General features: G+C 37.3%; 1 protein-coding gene across 7 annotated transcripts in view; it reads left to right on the top strand.

Annotated features, from left to right (window-relative positions):
* Nucleotides 1-4,675: 4,675 nt before the first annotated feature.
* Nucleotides 4,676-21,715, top strand: part of LOC143469241 (uncharacterized) — a 38,662-nt gene continuing 21,622 nt past the window's right edge. For 6 of the 7 annotated variants that reach the window (XM_076966875.1, XM_076966874.1, XM_076966879.1 and 3 more), the window contains exons 1-41: nucleotides 4,676-4,843; nucleotides 5,322-5,423; nucleotides 7,482-7,708; nucleotides 9,247-9,381; nucleotides 9,526-9,673; nucleotides 9,763-9,871; nucleotides 10,025-10,345; nucleotides 10,464-10,581; nucleotides 10,865-10,967; nucleotides 11,083-11,219; nucleotides 11,848-12,006; nucleotides 12,154-12,295; nucleotides 12,512-12,647; nucleotides 12,872-13,073; nucleotides 13,150-13,294; nucleotides 13,406-13,531; nucleotides 13,620-13,802; nucleotides 14,117-14,239; nucleotides 14,341-14,434; nucleotides 14,547-14,798; nucleotides 15,026-15,180; nucleotides 15,292-15,485; nucleotides 15,591-15,780; nucleotides 16,021-16,142; nucleotides 16,238-16,409; nucleotides 16,504-16,656; nucleotides 16,814-16,999; nucleotides 17,083-17,241; nucleotides 17,882-18,064; nucleotides 18,205-18,293; nucleotides 18,621-18,791; nucleotides 18,885-19,065; nucleotides 19,155-19,348; nucleotides 19,437-19,602; nucleotides 19,707-19,873; nucleotides 19,946-20,147; nucleotides 20,254-20,406; nucleotides 20,518-20,685; nucleotides 20,818-20,982; nucleotides 21,136-21,303; nucleotides 21,428-21,490. In XM_076966875.1, the coding sequence (XP_076822990.1) occupies nucleotides 5,345-5,423; nucleotides 7,482-7,708; nucleotides 9,247-9,381; nucleotides 9,526-9,673; nucleotides 9,763-9,871; nucleotides 10,025-10,345; nucleotides 10,464-10,581; nucleotides 10,865-10,967; nucleotides 11,083-11,219; nucleotides 11,848-12,006; nucleotides 12,154-12,295; nucleotides 12,512-12,647; nucleotides 12,872-13,073; nucleotides 13,150-13,294; nucleotides 13,406-13,531; nucleotides 13,620-13,802; nucleotides 14,117-14,239; nucleotides 14,341-14,434; nucleotides 14,547-14,798; nucleotides 15,026-15,180; nucleotides 15,292-15,485; nucleotides 15,591-15,780; nucleotides 16,021-16,142; nucleotides 16,238-16,409; nucleotides 16,504-16,656; nucleotides 16,814-16,999; nucleotides 17,083-17,241; nucleotides 17,882-18,064; nucleotides 18,205-18,293; nucleotides 18,621-18,791; nucleotides 18,885-19,065; nucleotides 19,155-19,348; nucleotides 19,437-19,602; nucleotides 19,707-19,873; nucleotides 19,946-20,147; nucleotides 20,254-20,406; nucleotides 20,518-20,685; nucleotides 20,818-20,982; nucleotides 21,136-21,303; nucleotides 21,428-21,490 (6,340 nt within the window). In that variant the 5' untranslated portion in view covers nucleotides 4,676-4,843; nucleotides 5,322-5,344. The remainder of the gene's footprint in view (nucleotides 4,844-5,321; nucleotides 5,424-7,481; nucleotides 7,709-9,246; nucleotides 9,382-9,525; nucleotides 9,674-9,762; nucleotides 9,872-10,024; nucleotides 10,346-10,463; nucleotides 10,582-10,864; nucleotides 10,968-11,082; nucleotides 11,220-11,847; nucleotides 12,007-12,153; nucleotides 12,296-12,511; nucleotides 12,648-12,871; nucleotides 13,074-13,149; nucleotides 13,295-13,405; nucleotides 13,532-13,619; nucleotides 13,803-14,116; nucleotides 14,240-14,340; nucleotides 14,435-14,546; nucleotides 14,799-15,025; nucleotides 15,181-15,291; nucleotides 15,486-15,590; nucleotides 15,781-16,020; nucleotides 16,143-16,237; nucleotides 16,410-16,503; nucleotides 16,657-16,813; nucleotides 17,000-17,082; nucleotides 17,242-17,881; nucleotides 18,065-18,204; nucleotides 18,294-18,620; nucleotides 18,792-18,884; nucleotides 19,066-19,154; nucleotides 19,349-19,436; nucleotides 19,603-19,706; nucleotides 19,874-19,945; nucleotides 20,148-20,253; nucleotides 20,407-20,517; nucleotides 20,686-20,817; nucleotides 20,983-21,135; nucleotides 21,304-21,427; nucleotides 21,491-21,715) is intronic. The other variant, XM_076966876.1, reaches the window with a different exon arrangement.

The following is a 21,715-nucleotide window of genomic DNA, read 5'->3' as shown; positions in this document are numbered from 1 at the left end:
TCGACAGTCGTGTAAACATTTCCGAGTACCAGTTTTTGACAAGGTGACATGCAGTAATCAAGTAGGCAATTTCCAATATGAATCGATATCACTTTAGGGTAGATATTTTAATTGACAACCTTTTTATGTTCATTCGTACCACAACCAAAAGAGATAAAACTAACAAATGATATTTGGCATTGTTTGATACTCATCTCATACGATTCACCTTACATGATGCGATATATTTAGCCCGCTCGAATGCCATTGCGCGTCCGCAGGTCGTTGGTGATCCCACAATGTTACTCATTCCTAAACTGCATGACGTAGTTTGAAAAGGATAAAAAATAAACAAAAGGTGGCATGGTATCAGGATCTTTGTGGTCGGTTTATAAGAATAGTCTTTGCACCGCCTAAACTCGGCCATGATTCTTGATCGCTTGTTCTTCAGTTACCGAGTTTGTACAAATTCCACAGACACAAATATTTTTTATTTTTTTGTATCGTATTTCCCAAATTTAGTACTGTTTATGAGAAGTTCTGATCAAGGGCAGGCTACGTTAATGCTCTTCAAACGCATTGCAATGGTAGCTGAAGGGTGTCGATTATGAATCGTTTTTTTGTGAGCCCAGCAGCGCTTTTTCTGTTCGCACTAAGCCGAAAAATATGCTGTTTTGTTAAAGGATTTAGTATGGAAAACTGTGGTATCAAACCACAATCACCATCGATGTAAAAAAAAACAGATTGTTATGGTACCTTTTTGCAAAGCAAATATATTTCGAAAATGCAATTTCGAATAAAACCAGGTGAAGAAATGGAAATAAAACAGAAACGGAAATAAAATAGTTTCCAAACTCACGGATTTTATATTTTTTGTTATGGCTAAAAACGTGTTGTTAAAAATAAAGCACCGTTTGAAACGAAACTTGAAAGATACTATGCTATAGTTATTTATGGGTGAACTGAAAATATAATTTTTATAATCGAGGACCTATATTTACCAGCGTGAAGTTTGCGACCGGTTCCCTTGGACTTATTCGCAGTTAAAGTGATTGACACATAAAGATTTTTGCTACTTTTTCTAAAAGCTATGATTTAAAATAAAACTATAAAAATTAAAGTAAATTCAAATGAATAAGTAAATAACAATATACTTGGATTCATGTAACTTCATGCCAATTGAAAAAAATATAACTGAACTAAAAAAAGTTAAAAAAAATTAGGACAAATTCAAGTATAGATTCGAATTACTGTAATTTGTATCAAATCAAATAACGCTTATAAAAATAATTCCATATAAAAAAATCAAATGTGTCATTATAAATACAGACAAATTGGCACTAGTTCTTTTATATATTTTCTATAATTTGTATAAATTATAGAAAATATATCTAATAAATTATTATCTTGTAGAATATACAGTAATCGGTATTTTACTTTAATAGCTATTTTCCCGTTTACTTGCAGTGTCGGGTTTTTTGCTGAATAATGGGTAAAAATCGGCCTCGGCTGAAATTATCGGTGCACATGGATTTTCAGTGGCTAGTGGCTATACAATTTAATTAAACCAGTGCGTCATGAAAATATGGAGAATTGGTATGTTATGACAAATTTAGCAGAATCCATTGGCTTTATTTATTTGATATGTTATGTATAAAAAGTATTTGAGCTTTTTAAGTATATTTTAGTTCTTATTAGCATTAGGCCTATTTGGTTTTATATAAATCATATCGGTCTAATTTATTTTAATTTTTCTTAGAGTTTTAAAGGTTGTTTCGACTTTTTTATATCTCTTCAATTAACGTGGATTTAAATTATTCCAATTAAACTTGTATGAATTTATTTGTATTTACATTATTTTTATGATTTTATTTTAAATCATCGACTTTAAAACAGTTAACAAGTGATTTTATTGGTAACCCACTTGAACTGCAAATAAGTACGGTAACCATATACTGTAAGTATAACCAGAGAAACGGTAACCAGCTTCAATTGTGAATAAGTAACCATATGGAACCCGTAACTAACGGTAACCGTGCAACCGATAACTAGCTATACGCCAGTGATGCTTGATATAGCTAGTATACGTATATAGCTGTACGCCAGTGACGTTTGATATAAAGAGCAGAACAATATCATTACTGGAACAATTTGAAAATGGCCTGAATAATTCCATCAAAGCAATAGCTCTCGTATCTTTTCCATACTTAACTACAGTACATACGGTCTTAGAATTATTCCAGGTCCCGATGAACTTTTTTGCAATACTTTTGATTTTGTTAGCGTATTGATCTTCTTCCTTTGATAAAATTGATATGCGCGCATTTTTAGTCACCGCCTTCGTCAACAACATTCATCTAGTCACGCTTCGCTAGGTGCGTAAAATCGACAAGCACCTACCATATAGGCTCAGCAGGACGAGAGATAGTGCTACTGGAGGGTTTTGGTGCTGAGCGTTTTCAGCATTTAAGCGTGTTGTATTTTTGTACTAGGATGTATTAAAGCCTGCAATTAAAATTGTTTACATCATGCAAAGTGAAATGTTAGAATCGTTTTAAACCCATGGTGCCTGGAAAGGCAGAGAGAAGGTTGTTTGCAGTAGAATCTAAACACAAGTAACAGTATGACAATAGAGAGTACGAGTTAGATTCTCGGAAAGCTATACATAACAGTGCAAAATGAAGAGACAAGTTATACGAAAATGTGTTCTCGAAATTGTCGCAGCTTTAAGCACAAATGTATAAAAAACATCGAATCTTTCAATGAATAACGCGTGTCGTCACAGGCACACGTTTTTCGATGGCGTTTCTGGTATTATGTAAATAAAAGGTGAACCTTCAGCGTAGATATGCTATTCTATGCTAGGCTGGTTTATGCTGATAAATTTTGCAACAGTTCCTATTACTCCATAGAATAGACATTCCACTGTTAACCAAGACTGTGGATGGGTGTGTTTACTATCTTTTTTTATTCATTAAGTGCTCTCGCCTATCTGTATAGCAAAATAATATAACCCCGGGTGTGAGTTACCAAACCTGTGGGAACACGTACAGTCATGCGTACACTTACAACGGAACAATACCTCTTGACCAGAGAGAGAAACGCTAAAGTTACCATTTCTCTATAATTTTAAAAGTTTGGATTTGTTTGGCTAGTGATATTAAATAACATTCAACAACTTACCAATATTACGTAATTAGCATCCTTATAACGTAGTATGCATCTTAAAACTGTTATGTGGTTGGAATTAACACCCTTTCGTACCCTAAATTTACTTCGACTGAATACAATATATGGTCATTGTTCATACCTTTGATTTTGGTGCTGTTTAGGGCTATATTCAAAGCGCGCTTTCATTTAAAACGGCTAATGCAGTTTCTTTTTAACACAAAGTTCCGGTCGCAAATACAAACTTCAACGTTTGTCTTCTGATAACATTTGCCTTTTGTACGTCTGGCACTGTGCCAATACTGCATGGATGAGTACAATTCGAGATCGGCCTACCTTGGGGTCGCTTGCATGGCTATAGGTTTATACGACGTAAAGGATCTTAAGTGAGGTTCTTAAGTAAGTTAGATTTAGGTGTAAACGTAGCCTAAGTCTCCTGAAGTTAGGTGTGTGATTTTCAACTGCCAATTGTACAACATTGGCTTTTGAATGTAATTTACCTCGTAAAACAAACTGTGCCTACATTTTGCTCATTTTCGGAAAGCTGTCAAGTTTGCTTACATCGTGGAAACATAACCGAAGTTGTTGGCTGACCCCCATTTTCAAAGTTCCAGACAGCCATACCATTCTTAGCAAAGTGCTTGTCGCCAATTGTGATATAGAACGCATACTGGTTATCAATACAATATTAGCTTATCAACACTCTAGTTTTGAAATTTGTTCTGAAACCCCAAACTTTTTTGGCAGCAAAGCGTCTATTCGAAGGTTTTATTGCTGGCTGGGTTTTATATGTCGGATTAAGAAACATTTGAAGTAGACCGCCCCCCCCCTGCTCGAGCTATGCCACAGATTATTGAGCAGACTTTAAAAGTATGACGTCATATGCAAGTAAATTTCGCTATGCAAACAGTTGGTAGCAAGCTGGAATTCTGTGGGCAAACTTGAAATGGTGATAATGTATCTGGGCGATTTGATGGGCCATTTACCATGACTGGACGTAAACAGCTGTTTTGCTGAGCGAAAACAGCAGAAGGGCGGAGTCACACTCATTCGGTATGAGGAATATTTTGTTAGGTAGAGCTTGGAGAAAGTTTTCTGAAACATTTGTGTAGACCGGAGCAGTGCTACTGTTTATTAGGTCCACGAAAAATAATTTTACGAAAGATAGGAAGTACACTTTCGTCATCGTGTACATCAAAATGCTTCATAGTTATAAGTCACATATGGTCATTACGTCTCAAACTGTTTGGCAAAGCCGAAGCATTTACTCTGTGATACGAAGGCGTATATTGACGCTGGAGGGGTAGTGGATAGTACGTCTGATAAAAGCCGAATGTCTTTTACGTAAAATACGTTTGGTAGTTTTAAGATTGAGCCATAACAATTATCGTATCGCAAATATGTTGTATATAGATGTGTGATTTAAACATATTAGTACTGTTTTTGTTTTTATGCAATAATGATAACTAGCCTATGTGATGTGAGGAATGTAATTTTATTAATGGTTCCATTCTTACGTTTTAGACTACGTTTACTTGGAGTTCCGTTAACAGCAAAACTGTATAGCTATTTTTTAATACCTTACAATCGGTGTTACAAAATTTGCACTTGGATTACCCAGTTTTGACAAATTAGAACAACGGCTGCTTGAAAACGTTATGCAGGTCTGCTTGTATGAGGAGGAATAAAAGCGGGTGTAAGTATTAGTTTAAGATCGCAGCACTGATGGAAGATTTCATTCTCTGACATGTTGTCGCTGCCTTAAACTTAGGCAAATTACTAGTTAACTTTAACGGCCTGCAGTTTATTTTGGCGTATCCCTTTTGGCTAAAACACTGTTTGACGAACTCGCCTTGTGATAAAACCGCGTAAGAAGATATTATAGTTTAAAGTGCGTTTTTCTCTTATTGGCCAAAAAATCAACTATCTCGCTGTAGCATCAATACATGTTGTGATTAGAGTGTAAATGATCCTCCAATTAATTGTCATAGATAAGCCAACGGTGTGATCGGTAACGAACTACTGTGCAAAATATTAAGGTGTTTTCTGGAATGATAGTTGTTTAGTCGCATATACTTTGAGATTACACAACCATAATTCTACCATAAATTTTATCATTTCTAGGCTGAGTGTTTCTTCTGTTTTACATCATAAATATTTTTACCTTTTTTCAGAATTTCGTCTTTGCCACATCAGAATGTTTAACTACAAACTTGTGCGGTTTTCTATATTCCTTGCCTTAACAATTTCGCAAGTGCAACCACACGAAGCGCAAGGTGAGGCTTCATATTTATAAAATATTCTGCTCTAGTTCTAGTATGAAACAATTCAAGACTCTGTGGTGTCGTCATATGAACTAGTAGGGTATCACGGAACGTTTTCATAGTTACGGGTCGCATATGGAACAATCGTGTTTTATATTGTTTTCGCATTTATTTATGTGCATTCTATCTTCACCACACAATGTGCGATGTTACGATATAAAACCGTTTATTAGTATGTAAGGTAGACGCTCCATCTAACTACAGTACTAGACTATAGCTTTTAAGCCCGATTATTGAGTAAAAGGTTTTTATTGGTGTGGAAAATGGAAATGTCAGATGTAACACTTGACACCGTGACATTTCTTTGAAGATTAATATCGGAGCGACTGTTAGAGGCAGTTGACTCAGGTTTACTGCTAAAGCTCACGTAGCAAACTACGTTAAGGTTTAGCATACCTAGCAAATTATTGTTGTTTCCATAATCCAGGAAAACGTTTGTTGATGCTTTAAAATAGTTATCAGTTTTCACTTTCGTTTAAAATAAATAAAAATCATACAAAGCCTTTATCGTATGAAAACGTAGCGCGCCTGTTGGCTTATAAAACTAATGGAAACATCATTACTGGCAAACGACAGCTGGATCCCCTTCGCGCCTCAAGTTGTTCAGCGTAGTTGTGTGGGTTAATTACATGCAATGACGTTATGGTCCAATTTAAATCCCGCCTCGTTGATGAGAGACAAAACGTCATCATTGACCTTCAGGAAGCCATTGTATACCTCATTTCAGTTTATAATGAGGCGCCAACTGTCTTCATAACATGAAGTTATGTGCAAGCAGTTAATGTTTCAACAAACGGTTGGTTCTGTCACTCAGACTTTTGTATACGCTGTTGTTTATAACATTTATCATAAATAACTAAACGAGAAGCAGCAATTACGCTTTTCCGAGTATTATACCAAGAAATGCTGTCATCGACAAAATGAATTTAGCTGCATCTTTATGTATATTGATGTTATTCAAAGCATACCACATACCACAGCAACTGTTTTTCCCCAGAGGAAAACCCGGAAAGTTTACAACATTGGATTGTGCGGCGATGTTAATTTTGTGATATTACGTAATGTTCCGAACGACGGCAGCTTTCTTCATGGCCCGTCCAGTACAAGAAGTGATTGTTTGAAAAAGCAAATATGTTTGACATACAAAAATCAGTCAGTTGTGAGATTAATTGGAAGTTATGATATACTGTGCCATGCTATTCTAAACATAACCTTAGTCTCGTATCTAACTTGACCTTAAATAAACCTATAACGCTTTCTCTTCACTTGGCTCAGATTTTAAAAACGCAGTATTTCCTCTAAAATTGTCACTTGGTTAGGTTTATTTCCAACAAAGTGCAAATCAAATCTGTTCTGTCATAAACGAATGGTCCCATATCAGCGTCAACAGGTGGTGTGTTCCTACAAAAAGAAGTGGGGGTTCGCTGTTCAACAATTCTTGACATCGTATTATTTCCAAATGTATACGGAAATGTTCAAAGGGGAAGCCTTTGAACACTTTGTCACATCACTTGAGCTTAAATTACCGATATTTTTTCTGTGCGTCGTTCATACACATGCTAATGATGTTTTTAATCTTGCCTGGATAACTGCAATGATAAAACAAGCAAAAATAAGTAAGGGGTCGGGACCCCCTTCAAAAAATGAAGAGATGGCGATCCCGCGCGATCCCACTACAAAACATCACTGGTGTCAACCTTCTTTTAAAATAACGGAATACATGACTACGTACCGTCATGCGACTCAAAACCTTTTGATCTACCCGCGCACTCGCGACCGTCTTCTTCGGGGTGAAGGTCTCAGCGACACTTCATTTTTGCAACGGCTGACAACAAGACTTACGCAATAGTGGAAGCCGTTAAATATGTTATTTTTACAGCCCTAAACATTTTGCAAAAATGCATTTCCTTGCATGTTTTGTATACTATAGACTATAGAGTATAGACCGATCAGTTGTGTGTGAAAGGTTACCAAAGTAATATTGAACTAAGAGTGTGCAAACATCTTTAGGTTCGTCGACCTGTGGTGGTGCGTCTGGATGGTCGTATTCAGCATCGTCTTCATCTTCCAGCTCTTCATCATCGGCTTCGGCGTCAAGTTCATTTTCATCATCAAGTTCTTCTTCCGGGTCGTCATCATCATCAGGATCTGTCTCCATTAGTTCTGTTTGTACGCAAGCTAAAATTCCAGGAGAATGTATAACAGCAAACCGAATGTGTCAATGGTGTAAACAGGAAGTTAGTATCTATTTGTTTTACCGTAATCACTTTGTCACTTATCCTTTTTTAGCGGTTTAATCTATATCGTAAACTTGACAGTTTATTATAAAACAGAAACTACATTCGCGGTACACTGTTTGACCGCTGCAAGAAAGAATCCCAATTTAGCTTGTCAGTTACATTATTATTAGTTAAGTAACAAGTTTAGTTACGTTATTTTGGACAAGGGTGACGAGGTTAGTATATAGCATTACCGATAAAATGTCGCCTTTGTAATAAGTTAGCTCTTTTTAGTATCAACTACGGAAATCAACACCTAACTATGCACATGACATTTCACTTGTTTTCCTGCATAGTAAGATGTCAAACAAACAATGCCCCGGGCGTAATAAGACATTTTAAAGTTGATGAAATCAACGGTATGCAAACAATGGGTTTTTATCATCCTGCAAGGAGATTGTGTTTGTATCTTTTCAATACTATCAATAAACTCGTTTAAATTGCTAGTAATAAGGGCAATGCACTCTCGCTCTAGGAATTCATGAACTGCGTACATAAAAGCAGCATCATTTTTTTACAGTTCATCCGCAAGCTGCAAAGTGAAATCGCCTCCTGTAAGCTAATCCTCTCTTTACCCGATTATACCTGAGAATATGTACCGGTAACTGTACATTGTTATACCACCATCAAAGATCGTTAATGTTAATGCGTTTTAATATGGTGTACCGAACAAATAATCGAATAGAAATTGGAAGTAGTTTGAAAAAATTGATTTCTATAATTAATGCGAAAAATTTACATGTTAGATTAAAATGATGCGTTTTTTATTTGCTGAAAAACCAGGTATTCTGAATTCAAATAGGAACGCTGTTTTAGAGTTTACGATTCTAGTTCTGTATAAAATGATTTATAACGATTTTTTTTATTTTCTTTTTTTATGCTGCACTTTTCCTTTGCGTATTAGTCGTAATTCCTAACCTTTGTTTTACGCCCACTCCAAATATTGTGTGTGTATTTTTAACTTTAAATTCTGGCCCCATTGATTTTTCGATATGGTATTTTACCAATTTTGTGCGATTTGATTATTCTGCTACATTGAAACATATTTTCTGCCTTTGAATTGTGTAAAGGAATTTATAAAATCGTGGGTCATGCAACTGTGCTCACTTTGGGACCACATGTTACATGTGATCTCAAGCGAATAGATTAACAAGTACCTGACGCATAATGCGGCTTGTGTTTTGTTGCTGTAATCGTTGTGCGTTGCATACCAAAGCAATGACCCATAGCATTGCCGCACCTAATATGTGAGTCAGAATCATATAAAACTTTTTGGGTCAAAGCTGTCTAAACCAAGTATGGTTTAAAATGCAGTTTGATCCTTATTTTGTTTTACATCTAAATCGTCCAAAAAATGAATCGATTGCACAGTATGCTAGATAGGTTTGATATAATTAAGTGATCTCCTCTCGCTTGATTCTGTAGACCTTCCTCAAACTCCTGTACGTTCCTTTAACGTTCCTCTGACTGTGCTTTTGTATATTTTCTGTTTCTAGGATTTCAGTGGACAAAGATGCAACACTGAGGAACTTCTTATCGAACAAAAATGTGGGGAAATCGACACTGTTAAATCAGCAGCAACACTCGATGCTGCGAATGAGAATAACCGTTTTAATCATCAAGCAGCCAGTGTACGTGTATAAGAGTATAAGGCACCATATTGATTATTGCATATGAAAGCAATTGTACAGTACATATGATTACTTGTTGCCAAACGTATTATGCAATATCATGACAGTTTCCTTGAAAATGATGATAATAATTTTATTCTATAGGCAAGAGTTCGCGTCGGCGATTCGGTTATAATTCCATTTCGCATAAAAGAGCCAGAAATTTATCCTGTTGACCTCTATTACCTTATGGACATGTCATATAGTATGCAAGACGATTTGCAAAGTGTTAGAAGTCTGGCTTCTTCCATTAGTGAGTGCCATGAGTTGAATATACGCTTATTCTGCTTTTTTATACCCATTTTCGCAATTTATTGCTTCAATGCCGTCCATTGTGTGTAGTCCAGACTCTTCAAGATCTCACTATGGGTGGGGAAGGAAGTGTTCAAATTGGGTTTGGAAAATTTGTCGATAAGGTTCAAAGTCCGATGACGCAAATGACGACTTACAGGTGAAGCAACATTTCTACGTTCAACTTAAGATAAACTTTCTCTTCACTATTCGCGTGTGTATTTGTTGACACTATTTCAACAAAAATAAACGGAGTAGTTTTGTTCACTACTGTCACCGTATTTAATCTCGGTTTGGTTTTTATCACTCGTAGTTTACAACATCCTTACGGCGAAGAAACGGTTGCACCATTTCTGTATGAAAATGTAATTGGTCTAACTCCTGAAGCCTCAAAGTTTGAAGAAGCGCTCAGTCGCTTAAACGTTTCCGGAAATTTAGATCCTCCAGAAGGCGCTCTGGATGCCATGCTTCAAGCTGTACAATGCAAACACATAATAGGCTGGCGTGGCAATGCTCTCAGACTTCTCATGATTGCAACCGAATCAGCTTATCACTATGCCGGTGATGGGTCTGCTTTTCTTGCCGGTATTTCAAAAGCTAATGACGGAAATTGCCATTTGGACAATGACGGAAAGTAATAATCTTTCATTTTCGTTATTCACAAACAGTTCAACTAGATTGAGTCTCTGGTTTGACATAGAGTAACGTGAAAAATTAGATATTCTTCCGAAAATTAAAGCTTTTTATGACAGGTATGTTGGTGCTGAGGATCAAGATTATCCGACTGTCAATCAGGTACAACGTGCTCTTGAAGAGAAATCGATCACTCCAATTTTTGCTATTGGCAACAGCTATGCTGATTTGTACAAGGTAGAGCACAAGACGTTGTAATACAGTGTATGCTTTCAAACTTGCACACCATTTTTTTAGTGGAAGTCGTCGGAATAAAAGTGATATTAAAAATGCAACGTAACAACTAGAAGGGACAAATGTTTGTAGAATTTATCATTAATATATGATGACTGCTTATTATATCTTTCTATGGCTTTTGACATTCATTAGAGTTTCACGATATGGATTTCTAAACAGCCTAACACATTCCATTTTGACGATGTTTAGACCTAACTTTACTGTCGTATGTGATTAATTTCAGTACGTATCGGAAAATGTTTTTCGTGGATCTACTTGGGGAGTTTTACAAGGAAAATCAGAAAACGTTGTTCAGCTGGTCAGCGACGCTTACAAGAAAATTGCCGGTAATGTAATAGTTTTTAACTACGTTTATTGGTAATACCCCTAAACATTCTTACATACAATATAACTACTTATAAAAAAGCTTATATCTCAATTTCATAACTTTTGCGCATTTAGGTAAGCAAGAGATTGTAACCGGCAACCCAGACGAAGATGTTCTGTGCCCTGGCTATGTTGCTCTTTTACCGAGTGGAATGTCCCGTGTTATATCTGATGACGAAAGTGTGATTGAAAAGTTGTCGTCGGGCAGCAAAGTAACGTGCTTAATTAAATATAGGAAACGTCTATTTTACCGGCAAAAATTGTACCTTCAGAACTGTTTTTTTTTGGTGAAATATTAATGTACAGCTTTAACATTTACCTTGAAATCACATAACATATACTATACTAACCTCTACGTTATTCTTACGTATCCCTGAACTAACTTGAACTTTAATACATCTTCCATTAACAAAATTTATCTGTTCACGTGTCTTTTTCTCTAACCCACCGATTCTTAAATTTCGTGAATGTACTGAACTTCGCAGATCTCAAGCGTGTACAACAGTATTCACCGAACCCTACGTTGAAATTCAAGAACATTAAGCAAACAAACTGTATTTCCTGATATCCATCGATCGAAACCCTATGACTTACTCACCGAAACCCTATTAGGGTTTGATCGAACCCATGTTAAAACCACTTCCCTATTCCAACTATCTCATCTCATCTTGTTTATTTCGTCAACGCAATCTACTTTTGAAATAGACACCTTGTTATAAATAGTAACTGAAGTTGATTTTCTTAATGTTCCGAACTATATCAGTCTTCAAGACTTCGAGTTATGACTTACAGCGTCACAATTGGTATAATATATGTGCTAATTGCTGAAACAATGTCTAGGTTTATTACAACATGTCTTTGGCTGCAAATAAAAATGCTTGCGCTGGTGAATCGAGCTGCTACATTGGAAATGTTGAAGTTAAGACTAGACTTTACGATGACAAGCTCTCTGTGGACACAACAGTACTTGGAGCGTTTGGTTGTACCCTGGAAGTCGATGTGAGTTACAAAAATCATTGAAATAGTGTGATATCTTGGGACATGGGCTACGGCTCAATGTTGATTATGAACAAAATACTGGGAAATGTGTATAAATTTTTCAATGATCTGTATTTTTAACCAGAATTGCATTATACATCCATATAGGTGAATAGTTTATCGTGCAGTGGACAAGGAAGTTTCTCTTGCGGAATATGTGCGTGTAATCCCGGATGGACAGGATCAATTTGTGATATTCCAATTACGTCACGAGGATGTAGAGAGGAAGGAGCATTAATCGATTGCAACGGTATTTACACTACTGTAAATTTTCTTTTATTGCTAAATAAATGCAAATTGCCGGCCGATTAGAAGTTATTTATGCCTTTTATTAAGTGTGAGTTGTTCCCAGCGGTAAATTTTCTTTTGCTAAACTGTTCTGGTGGTAAGCGTTTCATTCACAAACTTTGTACTCGCAAATGTATTATTGAATAACAAACACTTGAACCTTTACTGTGTAATACAGGTCATGGACAGTGCAACGATCAAGCTTGCGTTTGTGATCCTGGATACAAACATAATAAAGGACGAATTTACGGAGATTTTTGTCAGTGCAATGAGTGTCTCAAAACAGCTGGCCTTGTGTGCTCAAATCACGGAAGGTAAGTCATTTAATGACGAGTTGACATGATTACAAGCTGTAGTTTTCAATGTTTATTGCACCTTTTAAAAATTCAGATAATATGCTATTTCGTTCTTAAAATACATTGTAATTGAACATCGTAGCTCATCGGTTTTCGACAACAAAACTTGGTGTGACCAAGGTTTAAAGAGGTTAAATTCCAATATATGTGTAATCCTGTTTTACAAATGATCGTACATGTAGCCCAGTTACTAAAGACTGCAAGTGCGCATGCGAGTGCGATGCGGGATATACCAACGACGACTGCGGATGTACCAACGCTACAATTTCATGTCTCGGAATCAATGGCGAGATTTGCTCTGGCAGTGGAAAGTGTGTGTGTGGAGCTTGTGTTTGTGACGAAGCCTCTGGTTTTGGTGGACCTACTTGCAGTGACTGTACTAGCGTAAGTACTAGTAAAGTTGAATTTGTCATGGTATGCTAAATGTTTGTGGTCAAACTAACCAACTTTCGCAACGTAGAACTGCCCGTCATGCCAAGTATTTCAGGACTGCGTACAGTGCAAAATTCATAAAACTGGCCCATACAACCAAACATGTGATGAAAATTGTCCTATCACGGAGTATGATGACGTTTCTCGCGTGGACACGTACTCTATGACAGAAGGTATTCCTTCTGTGTACAGTTTCATAAATGTCGCTTGCTAGCAGACCGCGTAATTGCGTTAAATGCTTTTGTGAATATGATTATAATGCCGATTTGTATTGTTGCACGCAGAAAACACTGAGAACGGCGATGGCACTGTTTTATGCGCTGCTATTGACACAAGCGACAACTGTAAATTTTACTACTCGTATCAAGTCCGACCTACCGGAAGTGTTTTTGTCGCGGAGAAAGATAAAAGTAAATATATTAATCTGACCACTGGCAGGCAATTTATACGACTGTTAATTTCTAGTGTCTTATCTTGTCTCGGTTTTGATTCTCGTAGGATGCAAGCCATCGTACTCCCTGCTGGTCATCTTGTGGTGCTTCCTCCTCTTTTTGCTCATTGCTCTAATCCTTCTTTGTTGCTGGAGATGCTGCGTTTATGTGATTGACAGGGAAGAAGAAAGAAAATACCAAATTTCTAATGTTCCGGGGTTAATTCCTCTTCTTCCTGCGATGGGTCCAGGTAAATAGTTATGCTTTCTAAACTGCAAGCATTTTAAGCCGTGCTTTTCTGAACGCATATAACATAGGTGTACGACACAAGGAATTTTTTAGGGCTGTTTGCAACGTAGTAAACAAATATTGTTACATAGCCTAAAACATTTGGAGCGTCTTCGGCGTTCTATTGACGTCACTGCTCCTTCTTGCTCCCGTCAAGGAAATGCACGTTTTCAGCTCGGGCTATTTTCCTTGGCACTGAAAACATTTAAGTATCAGCAGCGAAGCGTCATCCTGAAACCTTTTCCAAACAATATTGTAAATTATGTGTCATTTCAGGCACCGTTGTTGAGTTTATTAAAGCGAAATACCTAGTCAGAAGAAGTGCCAAAGTAGCCGTGATTCCAGTCCGTCGTTCTTTTCTGAATGGTGGTACCAAGGTTATGTGGCGCACCTATGAAGGTAATCAACGTTTTTATTACTTTTGTTTGCGTCAAACGCTGTATCCGTTTTTTATTAATATGTGCTATTTTTTGCTTTTTACAATGTCGTTCAAATTTAAGGTTCATCGATGGATAACGAACTAGAAGTTTTGGGTATTGGAGAAGAAGGGACGATTATGAGGAAGAAACAGCAAAGTGCACAGCAAGTGGAACAGTAAGATGTATTCTAAGCATATTAACTAATTTGGGCTGAAAGAAGCATTGTTTTAATTTATCGTCAAGTCGGTATAGAAATGTGCAATGGAAAGATTAAAATAACAATACAGGTTGGTAGTCCACGGAAAGAAAGGAGACACGACTATTGAAATTGAAGCGTTGGAGTCGCGAGGACCACAAGGATATTCATACGGTGGAGCAGGAGGGATGGCCGCTGCCGACGGAGCTGGAACTGCTAATGGTTCTCAACTTGCTGAAATGAACGGGCAGCATAGGAGTAATGCAGCCACTTTAAGATATGGAACCGTCGATGAAACTTCACCTCTGTTGGAACGACTTTCATGGGGCGATGGTGAAGTTTCGTAAGTCAACGATTTAATTATTATCGGTTATCCACATTTCTAGTCGTGCTAGCTCTTCAGATAATCATAAAGTGGTAGTGAGGTAGTTACCTAAACATATTGCTCCATCTTAATATTACAAGTATGTTTCGTATTTTTGTCCCGTTAACACCTATAGGCTACAATTTTCGAATTAAACTATACCACACGAACTATACCAAACTATTTTGTGAATTTTGTTGCATTAGATTCCATGATGGTGACGAATTTGGCAATATAGAGATTCCACTTTTAAACGACTTTTCTGGAAAAGAAGCGTCGTTTTGGGTGGAACTTTATGGACAGGAGAAGGGAGTAGCTCTTGGGTTGAAAAGAACAAAAGTAGTGGTCATCAAAGACGAGGGTATGTTCAACAAATTTAGGCCATTAAACTTGTCCTCTGTTATATATTATAGTATAAACAGCTCTTTGAAAGAACTTTGTGTCATTCTCCAACGTCTGATTATGTTTACAGAGGCTGGTATTATCGGATTTCCCAAACCAAGCTATGTATTCAAGGAAAATGACGGATTTGCAACTGTTCCAGTTCATCGCACTGTTGGAATGGACGGAAAAATAAGCGTAACCTGGTTCACCCGGGACATCACTGCTTCGAGCGGCAAACACTACGTTGGTGGGCGTGGTGTTGTTGAGTTCAACGATGCTGAGGTACACATATAATCTCATAATGACATACAAAGTGTGTATTTCCTTTTTTGTTGTCGTGCTGATAATATTTTGGTAGCACTCTCGTAACTTGAATTTAACTCACAGGTCACCAAAAACGTACGTATCGAGTTGATACCTGACATCTTGTACGATGAGAATGAGAAAATGTTCAGTATTCAGTTGGAGGATCCAAAAGGTGGCGCATCTCTTGATCTTAGCAACTGCATGGTCACAATGCTTTGTGATGAAGAGTGCTCTTTGATCCAATTCCCCAAGAATGCTTATCCATTTATGGGTATGTTTTATACAAGCTAAGAAATATAAATTACCTTTTAAGGTGTTAAAACCGATTGTAGTAGGGGTGATGTATACTTACACTAGCGGTATAGAAACGCTTATAACAATTATTTTATCGTACTTTATTTTTGGAATAAAGAGTTGCTTTATGTATATGTATCATATTGTTCCTAAAATAAGGTTATACATGAGTGTTTGTTTTACTTTGTATAAACTTTTTGTCTGGTCCTTTTAAAAGAAAATTGTGGAATTGCTGAGATTGCTGTGTTGAGAACACGGAGTACCAAAGGTAATTCCACCGTGAGATGGTACACTGAAGATGACACGGCCATTGCCGGAAAAGATTACGAAGCATCAGAGGTAATTATAGTTATCTTTATTTCTAAAGCTGTTGCAAAACGTATAAAATCCATGTACAGTACACCGGAAAATTAAATGTATTTTATTGTTTGCAGGGTACGATCACCTTCAATAACGCTCAAACCGAATCTCACATCAAAGTACCAATTATCGACAACGATATCTTTGATGAGTCGGGAAGAGCGTTCCGCGTTGTTTTGGTCGACCCGAGCGAAGGAACCAAACTTGCCAACAACATTGCTAATATTTCTATCATTGAAGATGACGGTAAAATCAGCACAGTGGACAAACATGACTCTGCTTTCATTGGCACACTCTAAAGTATTATGACATACACTCATTCTTTATCGTTTTTTGATAGAACCTGGCTTGTTCGAATTCACGAAAACGAGCTTAGTGATGCGTTCGAAGACGCAGCTTGGTAGGCTAACTGTGATCCGATCACTGGGAACAGATGGCCACATTCGTGTTCCCTGGGTCATACGCCAGCAAGGGGATAATGCCATCAGCAAAGGTTTGCTAGAAACGGGTAACAATAGGACACACGGTGATAACAGAAAAAATGCTGTACATTGGATTCAAAAGCATGAAATTGTAGTTGAATAAATTGCATATGTAATAATTTTTAATTATTTACACCACGTGTTATTTCTTCTTCAATTTGTATGTAGAGCTTTTGGCAATAAACGGAGTTCTTGAATTCCGAAACGGAGAGATCAGCAAATATCTAGAATTGAACCTATCCAACATAAGCTCAACAGAGTTGATGATGTTTGCAGTTATTTTACAACATCCATCGGGAGGTGGTAAACTAGGAGCTAAGAACGAGGCAACAGTCACTGTATTTGCTGCCGAAGGTAAGCCAATGATTCTTGTAGAACTAGAAACAAAATTGCAGACTAAATCCCTATCATTTGCATTTATTTTTTTTACACTTTAGATTATGGAACTGTACATTTTGCCCAATCTCAGTTTGACGTCACTGCCACTGCTGGCGTAGCCAATTTGCTAGTTTCTCGCAAGGGTGACGTCAGTAGCGCTGCATTTGTTATGTGTGAAACATCAGACCGATCAGCTATCAGCGGAAAGCATTACCAAGGTGATCTATGTGTATTCTAAGTTATATTGTTTTAGTGATGTGTGGGATTCTGTTTGTAATCGTGTATACGCCAGCTTAGCTTTGAAGAGGGGAACCATCATATTTTATCTGTGGAATCGATATTTCCGCATATGTTGTGTACACTGCGGCGCCATCTTGCGTGTTCCGTGTTGGGTGGAGCTAAAATCAGGGTATTTATCAACCAGCGCTGTTCACACAAAAATGTCCAAGACAATAACCAAAACTTTTTTGTTTGTCATAACAATTTGACTTGTATCCGTTATACATAACTAAAACTGGAAGTGGTTTTTAATATTTCTAAAACCTTACCCATGTACAATGAGACACTCTAAAACAACAAGAGGTATTAAAAAAACCCATTCTAATTGAAAACTTCATACAGTTTAGGCAAGTGCAGCATAAACAGAAAACGGTTTAAGTTTACTAGAATCCTTTAAACTATTGTAGCGTTTGGTGAAAATGTTTCGAAAATGCTGCACATCGCATCATGAACAATACTTCTATTATTATTAAAGTACAACAATAATAAATGCTTTAAATTCCATACAGGTAGTTTTTGGCGACTAATGCGTATAATTATCAAATATTTACATTATACTGTTGTGGATGATTTTGGCAGGTGGCACTATCAGCGTAGTGTTTGACGCTGGAGAAACGGTGAAGGAAGTTGGCATTCCAGTTTACAACGATCCCAATCACAAAGGACAGTTACAGTTTGCGGTTTGCTTGCGTTCAACTCCAGGTGGCCCAAAAACCGAATCACCATCTGAAGCCGTTGTTGGAATTACATGTGTTGCTATGGGTAAGTTGTGTCTTTATCGCCGTTTATACGAATTTCATCCAAAGCCTTGAACAATACAATGACAGCCTCAAGTTGTTATACAAAATTATTGTTGGATGTAACGCAGTACTTTTGTATGAACATCTCTAATGTTTAAACAGCTCCAGCGCGGCCGGTTGGATTGGCGCCTTCTGGACCTTCCATTGTTGAGTTTGTCAAGCCCAAATATTTATTCAGGCGCAGTGCTAAAGTATGATTCTTTGAATTGCTTGTTACTTTATGGGTTTACAATTTCCTCCTACACACCTACTGTAAGGCATACCTTTAACCTGTTTCTGCAGCAACTTGCTACCAAAGATGTGTACCAGACACCTTTTTCCCGATACCGGAATGATAAAAATTCCATAATAAAAAATCTAACCAAAACTTTTTGGCAGTATTTTAAGATTTAGTCAAAACAAAAACTGAAAACTATTATAACTAAAGTTTATACAACAAGTTAAATAATCTGGAGTTAATAGTATTTGATCAGTACAACTATATTATTATAGATAACTCAATATATATCAATTTACAGTACGCCGCCATCCCAATACATCGTTCAACAAGTGATGGTTCCTGTTTAGTTGAATGGCGTGCCACCAGTCATGACAGTTCTAATGATGTGGCTCCTTTGTCGAAAAGATCTTCATCGTCGTCAACATCATCATCCGATGTTGAAAACAATAACGACTGGGGAACAGGCTTGGTAAAGAAAAAGTTTCTAAAATTTTTACGAGTAAGAGAGATGTCATCTGTATAAGCGTTCTTGAAACTGACTCATGTCTTTAACACCTATCAGGTCAAATTCGAAACTGGACAAGAATCCTCCATGCTCGAGCTATCGTTGGAGGAACATGAAATACTCGAACAACAAATGAGTTTGAATGTGATGCTCGTTAACGCTGTGTGGGGCGATGCGAGGAGTGATGAAATTCAATTAGGCTTGCGAAACACTGAAGTTATTATTCTTAATGACATTGGTAATTGATCCTGTAAAAACCAATGTTATTATGTAATGTACGCACAGTTACTGTCGTGCAACGCAATTAATTTCTTCTCTAATTATCAGATGCTGGTACACTTGGGTTTTCGAAAGCGACCTTCTCATTTAAAGAAAGTGAAGGCATAGTGACAATTCTTGTACATCGCCTTGGAGGAATGGACGGAAAAGTATCAGCTAGGTGGCGTACTCTAGAAATGTCGGCAAAAGATGGTCAAGATTATGTCGGAGGGGAAGGAACCGTGGTATTTGCCAACAACCAGGTGTGACGATTATGCGTTGATTCTCCTGCTGATATGACATCTTTTTTACAAATTTTTTCCATTTTCGAACTTTGTTTGGACTACCCAGATTTCGGCCAACGTCCAAGTTCGGCTGCTCCAATCAGATTCCGACTTTCAAAATAACAAAGAAAAAGATCAAGAAGAAAAGAAATTTGTCATTGAACTTGACCAGTTTAAAGGAGGGGCGAAATCTGGAATTAGAAAGACAACAATATTTGTCGTCAGCGACGAAGGTGATTTTGTCAGTACAGTATGCAAGTCATCAGTTGCTGGTAAATTATGAAATCAGAATAATGGACTTGAGATTGTGGTAATGAAATAAATTTATCGTAATTAGATCGCAGCGTGATCGAGTTTAGTAAACCGTCATATCCGGTCATCGGCAACTCCGCCACGGTTAAACTCCCAATTCTACGGACTGGAAGCTTGCAAAAAAGAGTGGCTGTTTTATGGCGCACAATAGATGGCACAGCTGTCGCAGGAACTGATTACAGAGCTTGTCAGGTAAACGGCGGCTGCGAGACTATTCTTACTAATGTTAAAAATGCATAACGATTCATATATTGTTGACTACAGAATTTGATGATCTTGGAAGCAGGCGAGACACGTGGCTATGCTGAAGTTCCTTTAAGTGGAAAAGCGACTGAAGCCAAATCATTTACAGTAGCACTTGAAACAGCCGAAGATCAGATTCAGTTTATATCGGTTGATGAGGAACCAGGCAAAGTAACGCTTGGAGCGAACAAATCTGCAACTGTTGCCATTGTTTGCAGCCAAGGTGACATTCGAATGCTTTGCCCTGTCGACAAAAGCAATCTAATAAAAATAGGGAAATGTGGAGTTTTTCGGTTTTGCTAAAATCTATTTGTTGTTCGTTATCACAGAGCGCGGCATTTTCGAATTTAGCAAGCCATCCTTTGTGTTTAAAACGAGTAGCGAGTTGGGAATGGTTCCCATCATAAGATCGGGAGGAACTGATGGGGAAGCTACACTTCACTGGAAGATTTCTTCTTTGGACCAAGTGTCTCCTTTTGAAGGTACTTTGCAATAGCTCTTTTTCTTGTTAAACCAATTTGCAATATATAAAACGAATATAAGAAAATCGTTAATAACCTTTTTGAATTTTTTTTTAAATCTTCTCATCCTAGGCGTTGAAGACTACATAACTTTCCGAGATGGGCAAGTTACAGCTAATATTGAAATTGAACTGGAAGGCGTACCCTCTGATGCTTTCGTTGTTGAAATAATACGAGACGACGATGGACCAAACCTCGGTCCAACCACACAGGCGACTGTGACCATAATTGGAGAACTTGGTGTGCAGTATTTGGTTACATCTGCATAGAAAATCACTGTTTCTGTTTCGAAAGATAAGATTAGAGATGTTTTAAAACTCTCAGTTTTGTTGTAGCTTATTGTTATTTTTGTACCAAATGTTTTTTTTGTAGAATCGCCGATCATTGAGCTGGAGAAGAGCAAACTCGTATTTGACGACGTTGAAATAGTTGAGATTCCTGTTTTGCGAAAAGGCAACGTCAGTGAGGCAACTTACGTTGGATGGAAGACGATAGATGGTAGTGCTTTGAACGGAAAAACCTTTATCGGCGGAACAGGTAGAGTTTTGTTCGGCAAAAAATGGAGCCTGTTTAAGGACAAAAATGAAATGCTGAGTTTGATGGTCGGCCTACATTATTGGAATCAGAAGTGAAATTATAAAAACTGTGAAGGTTTTTACGACTTTTATGCTGGTATTTTAAAACATTTAGGAAATTTGGTGTTCGATCCTGATGAAACAGAAAAAAAGATCCTAATCCCAGTTTTAATGGCTCCTCATGACAAGGCCGCCAACTTTAGTGTGCAGCTTTCGGACATCAGAGGATCTGGTCAACTCGGAAGCCTTTCGCAGGCTGAAGTAACCTTGGAACCTGTGGCAAGTACGTACAACATGAGTGACGTTTGTCGTATATATTTGGAGCAGGTTTCTGTTTGCTTGTTTGTACAATACAGTTAGGAAATCAAAACTCGAATTCGTTTTATTGAATTCGATTTGGAATACAGGTGTTTCAGTTGTTCGACAAGTTTTACAACAGGCCACACCCAGACAGCAATTTACGCCAACAGGTAGAAACGTCAGTTGCATAGCAAACAATCAAATATCACGCCTTCGTCATTTTTAATTTGGCTTTCAATTCATTTGTGCAATCACTCTTATTCCCTTTTGAAGGTCACAAAAATGATCATCATTTTTGTGTAGTCATTTTTATTTCTACAACAACAAACATGTTCAAAACGGCACCTGATAGCTCGTTATTATTATATATACAGCTCCATTGATACCTTTCACTT

This window comes from Clavelina lepadiformis, chromosome 8 (assembly GCF_947623445.1).
Source record: "Clavelina lepadiformis chromosome 8, kaClaLepa1.1, whole genome shotgun sequence".
NCBI classification, from domain to species: Eukaryota; Metazoa; Chordata; class Ascidiacea; order Aplousobranchia; family Clavelinidae; genus Clavelina; species Clavelina lepadiformis.
Note: the sequence above shows the minus strand (reverse complement) of the source record. Positions and strands in the feature narration are given on the sequence as shown.